At 50.8% G+C, this 12,740-nt stretch overlaps 1 protein-coding gene, 1 long non-coding RNA gene and 2 other non-coding genes across 5 annotated transcripts; 1 reads left to right on the top strand and 3 right to left on the bottom strand.

Moving 5' to 3' along the window:
• Nucleotides 1–2,462: 2,462 nt before the first annotated feature.
• On the top strand, nucleotides 2,463–9,129 carry DIPK1B (divergent protein kinase domain 1B). Its single transcript, XM_015879265.2, has 5 exons — nucleotides 2,463–2,681; nucleotides 4,187–4,321; nucleotides 5,242–5,349; nucleotides 5,484–5,660; nucleotides 5,804–9,129. The coding sequence occupies exons 1-5, from the start codon at nucleotides 2,619–2,621 to the stop codon at nucleotides 6,614–6,616; spliced, it is 1,296 nt and encodes a 431-aa protein (XP_015734751.1). The 5' UTR covers nucleotides 2,463–2,618; the 3' UTR covers nucleotides 6,617–9,129.
• On the bottom strand, nucleotides 8,658–12,535 carry LOC107321855. 2 transcript variants are annotated; one of them, XR_001558696.2, is made up of 5 exons: nucleotides 12,281–12,535; nucleotides 11,702–11,752; nucleotides 11,160–11,209; nucleotides 10,669–10,748; nucleotides 8,658–9,437 (listed from the first exon to the last, which is right to left on the bottom strand). It is a non-coding gene; the product is annotated as an uncharacterized LOC107321855 (long non-coding RNA). The 2 variants fall into 2 exon arrangements; XR_004309098.1 differs by lacking the exon at nucleotides 10,669–10,748.
• On the bottom strand, nucleotides 10,989–11,119 carry LOC116654192. The gene has a single exon (XR_004309176.1). It is a non-coding gene; the product is annotated as a small nucleolar RNA SNORA17 (small nucleolar RNA).
• Nucleotides 11,496–11,628, bottom strand: LOC116654191. Its single transcript, XR_004309175.1, has one exon. It is a non-coding gene; the product is annotated as a small nucleolar RNA SNORA17 (small nucleolar RNA).
• Nucleotides 12,536–12,740: the final 205 nt, after the last annotated feature.

The following is a 12,740-nucleotide window of genomic DNA, read 5'->3' as shown; positions in this document are numbered from 1 at the left end:
GTCTTTAGAAATGAGAGATGGTAAAGAAAAGAACATTGCAAAAGGACATCAGATAAGGAGGGAAGGAAAGCTCTGCTTGTGTAACCTTTACCCAGCGACAGATAATGATTGGGAAAGTAACTTCTCTATCTGCTTGATGCTAACTGAAGCCAGATGTGGTTTTAAGGGCCCTTCGGTTAAGGGACACTTGGATGTTTCATAGCTGCAAGCAAACAGCTCCGTGGGCCTGAGAGCACAGCAGGGCCAAGGCCAGGCCGAGGGGAGCAGCTGTGCACCACCATGTCAAGGTTTGCAGCCCACCTGTCCCCCCCAGCGCTGCTGTTCTGCTGCTGGCAGCCCATGCAGGGAGCAGGAGGCAGCAAAAACACGGCGCTGTCAGATCTGCCTGCTGCATTTCAGAGGCTGGAAGTCTCTCCCTGCACCTGATGTTCTGCAAAGTGCTGCACCACGTGTGCAGCAGGCAAAGTGCTGAGCAAAATGTGAGTGGGTCATCCCTATGTGAGAGCAGAGCTGCTCACAGCCAGCACCCCTTGCTGTGCATGCACCCAGAGGGAAGCTCTGTGCTCCCTCTGCTCCCTCTCCCTTTGAGCTCTTTGCTGTGGATGTACAGCTGTAATTACAGCTCAGGGGAAGATCCTATTCCCCCTGAGAGCCGTGGTAATTACTGCTGTGCATTGGCCCAGGAGAGCTGGAACAGCCGCTGGAACAGCCTGCTGCTGGGGCTGGGGGAGTGAGGTGAGATGCAGGAGGAGAGGGAAGCTGCTCTCTGTTGGGATCCCCACCTCCTCCACCAGAAGAGCTTCTCTGTAACTGAGAGCCTTTGGGCTGAGCCCATGGATGCTCTGACCCAGCTCTGAGCACACACAGCACCCACAGCTCCAGCACAGCCCCAGCATGATGGGGTATATGGGGCCGGGTTCCCCCAGCTCCTCCCACAGCCCAGCAGAGCTGCAGCAGCTCCCATTGCCTCCAAGTACCGGAGCTGAGCTCCCATCCTGGCAGCCCTGAGTAAAACCAGTCCAACAAAACCCACAACAAATCCACACGGGGTACATAACACTTTGCCTCTCTGCATTTCCCCTCTCATTAATTAACGCCTCTTAAAGGCTCCGGATATAAAATCTCTCATAGTCACCACCTGTCACAGAGGATCAATGGAACAGCATCAGTGAGATGCAGAGGCAAACAGCCCCTGTGCAGCTCCCTGCAGGAGCCATCGCTGGGAGCAGCACCACTGGGTTCATCATCACCCCTCCCCACTGCTTGCTATTTCCCCCCTTGAGCTGGCAAGGCAGCAAACCTGCTCTCAGCTTTATCAAGGACTAGATTATAACTATCCCAATTGATCTGATACGTAAAGGACACCAGGGCTTCTCCAGCCAGCTGTCTGCACTGGAAGAGCTCCCAGGGCTGCATAGGGTCTTATTAATCCCTTGATGCATAAAACCAACACCAATTAGCCCCAATGAGCCCAATCAGCTGTATGGTGTGGGGGAGAGGCCCCAAAGCTTTGTGGGGGGCACAGGAAGGAGCATTAGAGCCTGGAACCCTCAGCCATGAGCCTGGGACATGGATGGGGGTGGGCACCATGGGGATGTCCCACTGCCCCCCCTCATAAGATCCAGCCAACACCTGCAGCATTGCTATCACTCGTTTGATTGAATTAATTAATCATTTGGTTCTAACTGCTCATTAAGCATCCCAGCAATCAATACTAATCACTTAATTACTTGGCATATCACAGCTGGCGAAGGTCTGCTCGTTCCTAATTAGATTCTTTGGACGATCCACCCCCGGCCATCGCAGCGACACTCAGAGCAGTTCAGCCCCATCCCTCACCCTGCGCCCACCCTGGGCAGCCCCCCCATGTGCCGTTAATTGCCTCCACGCGGTGCCGTCCATCCCCGCACAACGATGCCGAGCACCCCAAGTGTTTTCGGGGCTCATCCGGAGCCGAAGTCCAATGGGGTGATCTGAAGAGAAAGGGACAAGTGGATAATGCGAGGAGCTACGAATAGCGACTGAGGAGCTTTAGAAGCAGCTTTGTGCGGAGCCATCCCGGAGCGCTCCCCGTCCTGTTTCTCTCTCTGTCCACCCGGCTCCTGCCCCGCACAGAACAGGCTGATCCGGCCGCGTTCTCCCGCACAAAGCAGCCCCTGTTTGGCTGGAGGTTTCCCAAACGCAACACTCGGAGCGCTGCTGCTGCTGCTGCTGCTGCTCGGCTTTGGCGTTCAGAAGGCGCAGCAGCGTTACGCGCAGAGCTCCGCAGCTCCTCGGGATCGGGAGCGGCACCCCCGGAACGCAGCGGGGTCAGTGCGGGGCTGAGGGGCGGCTGATGAGCGGGCACAGCCGAACAACGGCACCGGGCATCCTCAGCTTCTTCCCCCCCCCCCGCCCCCAATTCTCCTCCCCCCCGAGCTGCGGCGGAGCTGCGTGCACCGCCCCGCGCCGGGCGGAGCCGAGCCGGGCCGAGCCGATCGGAGCCGAACCGGGCCGAGAGCGCTGCGGCTGTGGACGGGCGGAGCGGCTCGGCCCCCCGCCCCTACCCCGACCCCCGGAGCGAGGCGGGGGCCGCAGCCATGCCCCCCGGTGATTGAGGCCCGCGGGGTGCCCGCAGCATGAGGAGGGTCCGGCGCTTGGTGCACCTGGTGCTGTTCTGCCCCATTTCCAAGGGCCTGCAGGTATCGCCCGGGGGTTGATCCGGGCCGGGAGGTTTGGGGGGGGGGGGGGCGGGATATGGGGCTGGATATGGGGGGGATTCGGGTCGGGAGAGGCTCCGTGCTGCCCATCCCCGCACAAAGGGATGCTTCGTAGCGCTGTGCGGGTGCTGAGGATAGCGATGGGATGGGGACCGGAGTGACGGGGGACCGAGCATCCACGCTGGTTGCATAACGCGCAGCTCGCAGCACCGCCAACATGTCGATGTGTGCATCCGTCTGTCCATCCATCCGCCCACCCATCCACTCCCCGTACATGTACAGCGGTGCAGCAGCATGGCTGACTTCCACCCTTTGCTTTTTTTTTCCCTGTTCTTTTATTTGCTTTTCCATCCTCAGCCCATGAGGCCGGGGGGGGGGTGGGGGCACTGAGGGGCTGGGACTGGTTGGGAGCTGAGATCTGTGGCTCTGCTCTGTCACCCTCCAAGTCCAAGGGCCTGAGGAGTGGCTGCATGGGGTTGGGGTCTTGCAGGGAGGGCCAAGCTGGTGGCATTGGGGCAAGGGCACGCGGGGGTGGTGACACTGTCCATATTGCCTTTGGTGGCAGCTGTGGACCCAAATCACTGCCACATCCCTTGGAGTCATCCTAAAACTAAAGACAGGGTAACAGATGCCCTCTGGCTCTGGGAAGGGCACCCCTGTGTCCTGGGAGGGGGGAAGGGAGAGGAATGCAGCATCAGACAAAGATCCACAATGTGCCCTGAACCCAATGGAGCCTCACTGCGGTGCATCCCAAACCTTCATGCTCCTTTCCACCATTTTGATGGATAATGAAATACCCCGTATGCTGTGCTCAGGTTTTAGCCTTGACCTCATGTCTGCTCAGGAACGTGATGGATCCTTGATCTGAATGAGCCCAAAGGGGCGTTTTAGCTGCCCAAGGCTTCGTCACTCCATGCTGGGGAAGAGATCCAGGAGCAGCAGTGGAACCAGACCCGCTGGTTCAGACCAGAGGTGCCTCTCCATCAGTACAGTGCACACTGCTGACGGCTGTGGGGGCTGCTGTGCTGTGAGGGTCTCACAATGTATCAGCCTCCAGTGCTTCAGGCTGCCTTTGGCTTTGATGCAACACAGCCCTGTGGGAAAATCCAGACATCCTTTATTTTTACCCAGCCCTCATGGAGGATTCTCTTGGAATAGGCGTGAATTAGCGGTGGGATTGATGGGCACAGGGGGCACTGTGAGTCCATTCATGCTTCAGTATTCCCAATTATGGTCCATCACCCACATGAGAGGTGCAAGGAGGGTCAGGTGGGCACTGAAGTTTTGCAGAGTGCTTTGCTGGGGAGTGGCTGTAATCTCTGCTTTTAGGGAATTTTAAGTGACCTACTTGCAGCAGGAGTTGCATAATAGACAGAAAAAAGGCTGAAGGTTCCATCAATGGATTTGTTTGGAAAAGTCCAATTCTTGACAGCACCGATGAGCTGAGCACCACTGTGTTCACTCACTGTGTCTTCCTTCCCTTGCAGAACCGCCTTCCAGGCATCAAGGTGAAGTACCTGCTGGTGGTGTGGCTGGGCATCTTCGTGGGCAGCTGGGTGGCCTACATGCATTACTCATCCTACTCTGAGCTCTGCCGTGGCCACGTCTGCCGGATGATAATCGTGAGTGATGGCGTGGGGAAAGGGTGAGCTGTGCCACCGGGAGCAGCTGTGGTTGCAGTGCTGGGGCTGCGTTGTGCTGGCTCCATCCCCAGCATCACGCTGAGCTCGCAGGCTGGGGAGGTGACCTTAATTCTGGCAGGGCGATGGCAAACTCACCTAATAGATGTCAGAGGGAAGCAGGCCAGGGAGACCCTGCACAGGAGCCCAGCTGGGGATGGTGGCCAAGCAGAGCTCCTTAGTACTGCTGCAGGTCTGCCCAGCCTGGCAGGGAGGGAGCAGAACAGCGAGGCTCTGCCTGGAAACACCTTGTTCATCAACCCTTCTGCAGAGCAGGGAGGCAGGAATTGCCATAACAACAGCAGCAATCGTTTAATTTGATTTTCTGCATGACTCCGACCGTGGGGTCTCGGGTGCTAATTCCTGCTCTGAGCTTGGTGTTTAAGGCACCGTGTCCAGCTGTGGCCCGTGTAGGCAGGTCTGAGGGTTAATTCCTATCCACACTGAATAAAAAACAAACCATAATGAAAGGCAATAGATGCTGTGAATTTCTGTAGCGCCTGTTTCCAGCCTGAGGCTGCTGAGCCCGCGCTGCTGACTGCAGAGCTGCAGCCTCTCCCACTCCTGGATGCTTCCAGCTCACCGAGCGAGCTGCCCTGCCTGTGGACCAGAGCCATGGCATGAACAGGGGCCAACCCATCTCATAGCACAGGCTGCTGCTCTGCTGAGAGCCTCCGCGCATCCTCACCATCACCCGGCTCCTGCTGGAGATGCCTGTTGCTTGGCAGTGGCTTTGCAATCAGATGCGCCCCTTTTAAAGAGGGGTTTTCTCTTGTATGAGGTTTGCATGAAATCAGAGGAAACAGGCTCACCATGGATGCAATGGCATTCATGAGAAACCACTCTCTGCTTTCCCTCCCCAGTGCGACCAGTACAAGAAAGGAATCATTTCTGGCTCCACATGCAAAGATCTGTGTGAGGAGCACAGCCTCCGCTTCCAGCACTGCCTGTCCTCCTCTCCCACCCAGCAGGTAGGTCTCTGCTCACTGGGGATGGGTGAAAGAGCTGAAAAACAGGACCTGGCAACTGTCCTTGTGCCCCCAGCCATGCTGCTGCTCCTCGATTGACACCAGTCCTGGCCTTGCTCCCTTCTCCTTTGCTGCAGGTTTACATTGGGCTCTGGAAGGAGAAAGAGGTGATCATCAAATGCGGCATTGGAGAGGCCCTGAAGGCAGATGGGAACCCGGACTCCGTGCCCAGGAGGGATGTGGTTCTCTTTGACAAACCGACTCGAGGGACATCGATGGATGAGTTTAAAGAAATGCTGCTGAACTTCCTCAAGGTGAGTTGCAGGGGGTCCCCCCGGCACCTGCTGCCCTCCCAGGCCGTGCATTCACAGCTCATCGCTTCTCCATGTTTCCCAACACTGAGCCCAACCACAGGGAGCTGAAGGAGCCTGACATCATTTTTCTTGCTCTTTTGCAGTCCAACCTTGGAGATCAGACCTCTCTTCCAGCCTTGGTGAGCCAAATCATCACCATGGCAGACGTGAACCGGGATGGGAAGGTGTCTTTAGCAGAGGCCAAATCCATTTGGGCGCTACTTCAGCTCAATGAGTTTCTTCTCATGCTCTCCTTGCACGAGAAGGAACACACTTCCAAGCTGCTCGGGTACTGCGGGGATCTCTACATCACGGAGAAGATCCCTCACAACTCCCTCTATGGAGCAGACATCCCTGCCTTCCTGCAGTCACTGCTGCCTGCTGCTGCCCACCAGCTCATCCACCAGTGGTTTGCACCAGCCTGGCCCCGACGGGCCAAGATCACCATTGGGCTGCTGGAGTTTGTGGAGGAGATATTCCACGGGACCTATGGGAACTTCTACATCTGCGAGACCAGCTCTAGGAATGTGGGTTATAATGATAAATACGACTTCAAGATGGTCAACCTGAGGAAGGTGGCGACAGAGATGACAATCAGAGGGTTCCTCAAAGGGCGTCACTGTGAGCAGAACGTGGACTGCACCTATGGGAAGGACTGCATGGCCACTTGTGACAAGCTCATGAAGCAGTGCAAAAGTGACATGGTGCAGCCCAACCTGGCCAAGGTCTGCGGGCTGCTGCAGGACTACTTGCTGTATGGGGCACCGCCTGACTTGAAAGAGGAGCTGCAGAAGCAGCTCCGAACTTGCATGACCCTGAGCGGCTTGGCCAGCCAGATGGAAGTGCACCATTCTCTTGTGCTGAACAACCTCAAGACCTTGCTCTGGAAGAAGATATCCAACACCAAATATTCCTAATGGGGTCCAGAGTTTAGAATCTGAAATCCCAAAGTTCAGCCAAGGCTCAAAGGCCTGCTTCCTCATCCTCTCCCCTGCAGGAAAAAATACACCCTACCCAGGGAGTTCAGCATAGCTGCAGCGCCTTTGCTTCCATGAAAAGCCAAACATCTCGACTTCCACCACCCAGCAGGATCGTTGGTTGTCTGCACTGACAGCTGTGAAGCCGGGCTGAACAAGTCTGGGGGAAGGAGGAGGAAAGAGAAGGAAGCAGAGCCCAGCTGGATGCATCTGCTTCTTGATTAACAGGAAAGCAGTGCAGAAAAGATGAGAATGAATCATTCATGCTGTACTTGTCACATCTTATTTTGATGAACATCTCTGAAGTAAATAAAGAGCTTTTACGTGAATCACACCACTACATCAATAGCAAAACAACAGCCTTTTAAGTACCAGCATTCTTGTGATCTAAAAAGAAGGATGAAAAAAAGGTAGATTTTCAATTCAGGAAGTCCCTCCTTAAGCATCTGAATCATCTACCATGAGATCCAGCCACAGCTTAGGAAGTGGATAAGCTGCCTTTTCCACAGCAGAGAATCCTGGCAATTGTTTCACTGCTTTTTGTTTAAGTGCCTGACCCATGACAGTGATACGATGGCTTTGGTGAGGATCTCCACCCAGCTGCTTCTGCCTGTAGTGTCAAACTGTCTGCCAGCAGGTACACGGGCCATTTCCCCTTCACGTGCCAAGTTTGGAAGCACATAAGGCAAGAAGAGCTTAAAGGAAACCTAAGGGCTACAACCAGATTGGTTCTGACCAGCTACCATATATTCTCCACGTGTTACTTCCCACAACGTTCAATCACACACAAGGATAAGCCAACCTTTCAGTTTAATGCTCTAAGCTGGGTCACCACTGCAGAGGTTAAAGATTAATGCCAGAATAATCCACTTCTTCACCCATTATCCAAATGAATTTCCAGAGAACCTCTCAGCAGGTAACATTTGCTTGGCTGTGTAAATACTGCAGCTCTTTACCTGCTCTCTGTTTCCTTTCAATGCTCTCTTGCAGCAACCTTTCAAAACCTTCAGGTAGGAGAGGAAGAGTTTATGCAGATGACCTCAAGCGTGCTCGGTTCCCAGCACTGTTCCCAGCACTGTTTCTGCTGGCAGTGTATGCTGCTGCTCCTGCCAACAATTGCTTAGCAAAGTGGAGCATATATCTGAAGTACAGTCACTGAGGGGGAAAAAAAAGAATACATTTAAACAGTATATATATGGTCTGTGGAGGTAATCTGCAGTGTCACAGCTGCAAAATTATGGGCCCTTTGGAGGATAAATATCAGCATTTCCTTCTATTAGTTCTATAGGATCATCATTACCTCTCACTATTATTTATGAAGGATATGTTTCAGTGTCAACAGCGCTCTAAATCTAGCAGGGAGCTAGCACAGCTTGCTCCCTGCAAAGGAGTCAGCTCCACAGCATCATTCATCTGTGGGAAGGCTGATCATTTGTACAATTCCTGTGTGTTTGAAAGGTTGCAAGTCATTCAGTCTGTTGGAGCCAGCCACCCATAATGCAGTGGTGATACTCCACCTCCAGGCACTGTGCTGCTAAATGCAGGGACAGATCCCTGTGCCAGCATGGAAAGGCTGTTTGGTGGGGAGGGAGGGCAAGGATTGGAGTTCTTTCAGTGAGGCTTCACATAGCTATGCCCAGCTCCATGCCTGTTGTCCCATGGCAACTAGTTCCACTGACAAGATCATTTCCCTCTGCTATGAGCAACAAAAACCTAACAACCATACCAAATCTCATTTACAAGAAAGCCATTTTTCACCCTTCCATCTATTCCAAACCTTAAACTCTGCTCTGACAAATGGCACTCCTACTTCATTTCATCCCCACTGCTCCCCTCCCCAAAAGCTATTACATAAAGCAGCAGGTAAGCAACTAGAGATGGACAAAAACATGTATTCTTTTCTTGCTTACCTACATCACCATAAATACCATCTTCAGGCATTTACAATGAGAAATTGTTCAGGAAAAGACAGCCCATGTACTGAAGGGAAATAGCTCAGACACTTTATTCAAATAAAAGACTTTTGACAAAACCCAGGACGTTAACGTGTTATTATTCTGCATTCCCCATTACCAGCACTGGACAGGCACCTGGGATTCAGACTTACCTATGACTCACACATCCCAAGAGCACCAAGTTTCATCATCACTAACACAATGCACAAGTGTTTTCAAACAAGTGATTATGGTTTACGAGCTGCAGTACAACATGGAAGAGAAATGACTCAAGGCAAAGCTATTTTACATTGTAACGCCTCCTCCCAACTTTCCACATTAACTGGAAAAGGAGCAAGAGCCAGAACACTGAAAGGCTGATAACCCAACATGAACAGATGCTGCTGCTTTAGCAGTGCAAAAGGTTTAAGTGCTAGAAGGGGAATGAGGTAGGAAGCAAGCTTACAAACTTTATTGTTTAAGGTTAAAAAAACAAGAATCACAATTCTCATATCCACAAACACATCCTAGATCCTAAGGTGTTTATAAAGCAATTCTGACTGGCAGGTCAGAACTTAGCACTGTTCTTTATAAACCGTTCTTAGCCATGTGGTAAACATGGTCAAAACAAGTGCTTCAGAACATGGGTGTGAAAACAGCACAAGCTAAGATTACTTGTAGGAAGGAAATATTACATGCACTCGCATTGGCTGCAGCTTGCTTGAACCCATGTATGAATAAGATGGAAGTTTTCTGCATCTTGAAATGCCAAACCATTTCTTTTCCTGTAGCCAGGCTTGCTAGAAGTTCTAGAAGTTGAGCAAGATCTGAAAATCAAAAGCACACAGGATGTTAGACAACAATGTCAAATAAATACAGCCCATAAAAGTTAGCAGTAGTGTCAACACTAAGAAGAGAATTAACCCATACCATGGAAACTCCTGCTATTTCACCATCCTACAGTATTAAAGCTAAGAAATCATACTTCAACCCAGAACAACCAAACTACACTCACTGAAATCACTGCAAGACAATGGAAATCTGAGTGCCTGAGAACCTGGGCAGACCAGATCCAAACAGTGACAGAAAGCACTCAAATTCAGATTACTTTAGGAGGGTTCTATGCCTTTACATAATATTCACAGCCTGGGATTGCTGCTCAGTCATGGGAATACAGTTAGTAGCAAATGGCAACAGGGAAATTTTAAGACATGCTATGCTTTACATGTAAAGGTCTTAAAGAGCCTCACCAGGCACTCATCCCCTGTACAGCCCTTTGATGTGAGTGCTGATGGAAAAACACAACTCGCATTTCAGGGTTAAAAGAAGCCACGAAACTTAAATGGAGGGGTTGCATCACAGTGCATGCCTCTACACATAACCATATTCCCAACCACCTTATTAGCATTCTTTTCCACCACCACTACTGGAAGGCAGTGCCTTTTCCCAATTAAATGGCTCATTTTGCAGCCAGCAGACACCCGCTCGGCTAACGACACCTCTGGCCCTTGTAATGCCCATTTAATGCTGACATTTTCCAACATTTAGCAGTGCCAGATTTCAAAAAGCTATTAGTCACTGCAAAGGCTCGCAGTTTCACAATGCTGTGTGTAGTGAGAGCTTCTCACTTGCTTTAGGAAACATCACCAGCACAGCAGATGCTCCCACGGACCACATCAAGCAAGGAATGACAGTGATGCACCAAACCATTGCAGCACTTTGGTACCTGAGCTGCCCTAAAGGTCACATTTCCTTGTCACCATGCTAGCACAAACACAGCAAAACCAAGCAAAATAGCCCAATGGTGTTCAATTACGTGCAATTGAATTTTCACATTTTGTCTGCTGTGGTGGAGCTCAGCAACACAAATAAGGAAGCTGCATCTTGTCTTGAGGAACAGGACAGAGCACTCACAACCTTATTTCTTCAGTATCTCTCCACCACCATCTCACCACACCACAAACTCATGACACGTTTCCAGCAGCATTCTGTATTAAAATCATTTTAGTAACAGACTGAGGTCTGAGTCACGTTTCCAAGCAATGGCATACTACCTACCTTTTAAATCTGAAGGAAACTGACCGACAACTCAGACTTGTCCTCACATGTAACCGCACAAAAGTATCTTCATTTTTCTCCTTGTAAAAGCAAGCACAGTTTTTAAGACATTTCAGAAGATGCTGACTGCACCTTCTTCACATACTCAGCACCCTTGGAAGGCAAGAAGTTGCTGACAGCATTTAACAAATAATAGCAGAAGAAAGCAGTTTTCTCCCCATATGCTACATCACACCCAACTGCTTCCAGACCAAGCTAGAATTGCCCACACTGCACAATTTAAGGTTAATGCTACAGAAAAACAGAGAAAGGTAGAAATATTTGTCAGGTCGCTAGTCATTCCTGAGTGCTCACGGGTTTCAGAGCATTAGCAGACACAGCCTTTTCCTTTCTGCCACCTAATGACACAAACATGGCACTGCAGCCATATCTGCAACACGACTGGGGCATGGATCTGTGTAATGCATGAGCTGCTATTCACTACTGCTCACCTCAGGTTTCTGAGACCTCTTCAGACCTTTCTGCCACACCACCTGCCTCTCTCTGAAAAAGAGCAGATAATACACATAGCATTGATGAAATCAAAGCTGGTTATCCATTTTCTTTTTTAATGATGCCAAGTAATTGAAAGGTCCTAAAGAAGGGTGAATCTAGAAAGATGTGTATTACATGCATGTGTTTTACTTCCAGACAGGAAATAGGACTGGGGCTGCCAGCACACATCTCCCAGCACCCGGACATCCACAACAGCTTTCTATTGTACTACACCCTGATTTCATACTTAAGGGTAAATAAAGAAACCCAACACAACAAGCCTGTATCTAAGCAATGTCAGGCTATCAATCACTCTGAGTGCTCACCAGTTGCAGAGCAAACGAGCGTAGAACACAGCCTGTCCATCTCTGCCACCTAATGACACAAAGATGTCACAGCAGCCACCTTTGCAACGCCTGTGGCAGGAAGCAAATGAATCAATACAGAACAGAAACGAACCCATTTAGATTGGAGCAGCTCTGTGCTCAGCACTGCTTACCTTCGGCTTTCCAGGAAGGAACATCTTTTTCACTGTGCCCTTCGTCCTATGCTAATAAGGGCATAAAAAGAGAAAGAATGTGATTAACAATGGATGCTGAGCCCACTAAGTAACCCCTTTCTAAACTGTAACTCTTCCTATCAGTTCAGAAAATCCAAAAGTTAAAAGCTAGGGAAAATAATCGCTTTTTAAACGGATTCCTTACAATTATTCCAGTCTTTAAAGCAGACCAGGCTGCAGCCCTGCTTTCCCCCTCCTTCCCTGGAAGTGTGGGAATCAAATGTTGTTTCTGCATTTAGAATAAGATAAGAATATTTTATTTCTAGGTCTCATTATATAAGTGAAGCAATTTGTAGTTATTAGGTAGAAGTTATTAGGTACAAAGACTGCAGCTCCTGTCTGTCCAGCTGTCTGAAATAGAACCACTGATTTTTGGTGCTGGACAAATAAGACCTGAGTAATAAAGGATCCAAAGAGGAGAAGTTAAAATAATTAACTATATGCCTGTATAAACTAGTAACAATGTATGTTTTAGTGTTTTGTTGTACGCATTGTAAAAATATACAAGTCGTGACATACCTAAGGATGTGCCTGAAGAGATATCGGGAAGGTCTGGAGCCGAGGCCTAGTGCAGCATGGCGCCCACGCCGGGCAGAGCCAGCAGTAACCAGCAATATAAAGCTGCATTTCCCCGGTAAAAGGCATCGTGCCCTCAGCCTGAAGGGCCCAGAGGAGCAGCCAGGCGGGCAGCGAGGCCTTAAAGTCGGCCCTTCGCAACGACCACAGCCCTAAGGAAGAGCTCCACACTCGCCGAGCGCCACGCCGAAAAGGCCGCACCGCCTCCCGCCTCCCGCTTATATAGGGAGGGCGGCGGAAGCGCAGCGAGGACAATCCCCACTGCGCTTTTGCTCCCTCGAGCGCCCCCTGCTGACGGGAGGTCGGCATGGCGGAGTTACCCCAGCACGGATATAGAGGCGAGGGGGCAGGATAATGGCAGGACACCACCCTAAGCACTCCTAAAGGGGCACATGGATAATTA

The sequence above is a fragment of the Coturnix japonica genome, chromosome 17, assembly GCF_001577835.2.
Source record: "Coturnix japonica isolate 7356 chromosome 17, Coturnix japonica 2.1, whole genome shotgun sequence".
NCBI lineage: Eukaryota > Metazoa > Chordata > Aves > Galliformes > Phasianidae > Coturnix > Coturnix japonica.
The sequence above is the reverse complement of the archived record's forward strand: the minus strand, read 5'-3'. Positions and strand labels throughout refer to the sequence as shown.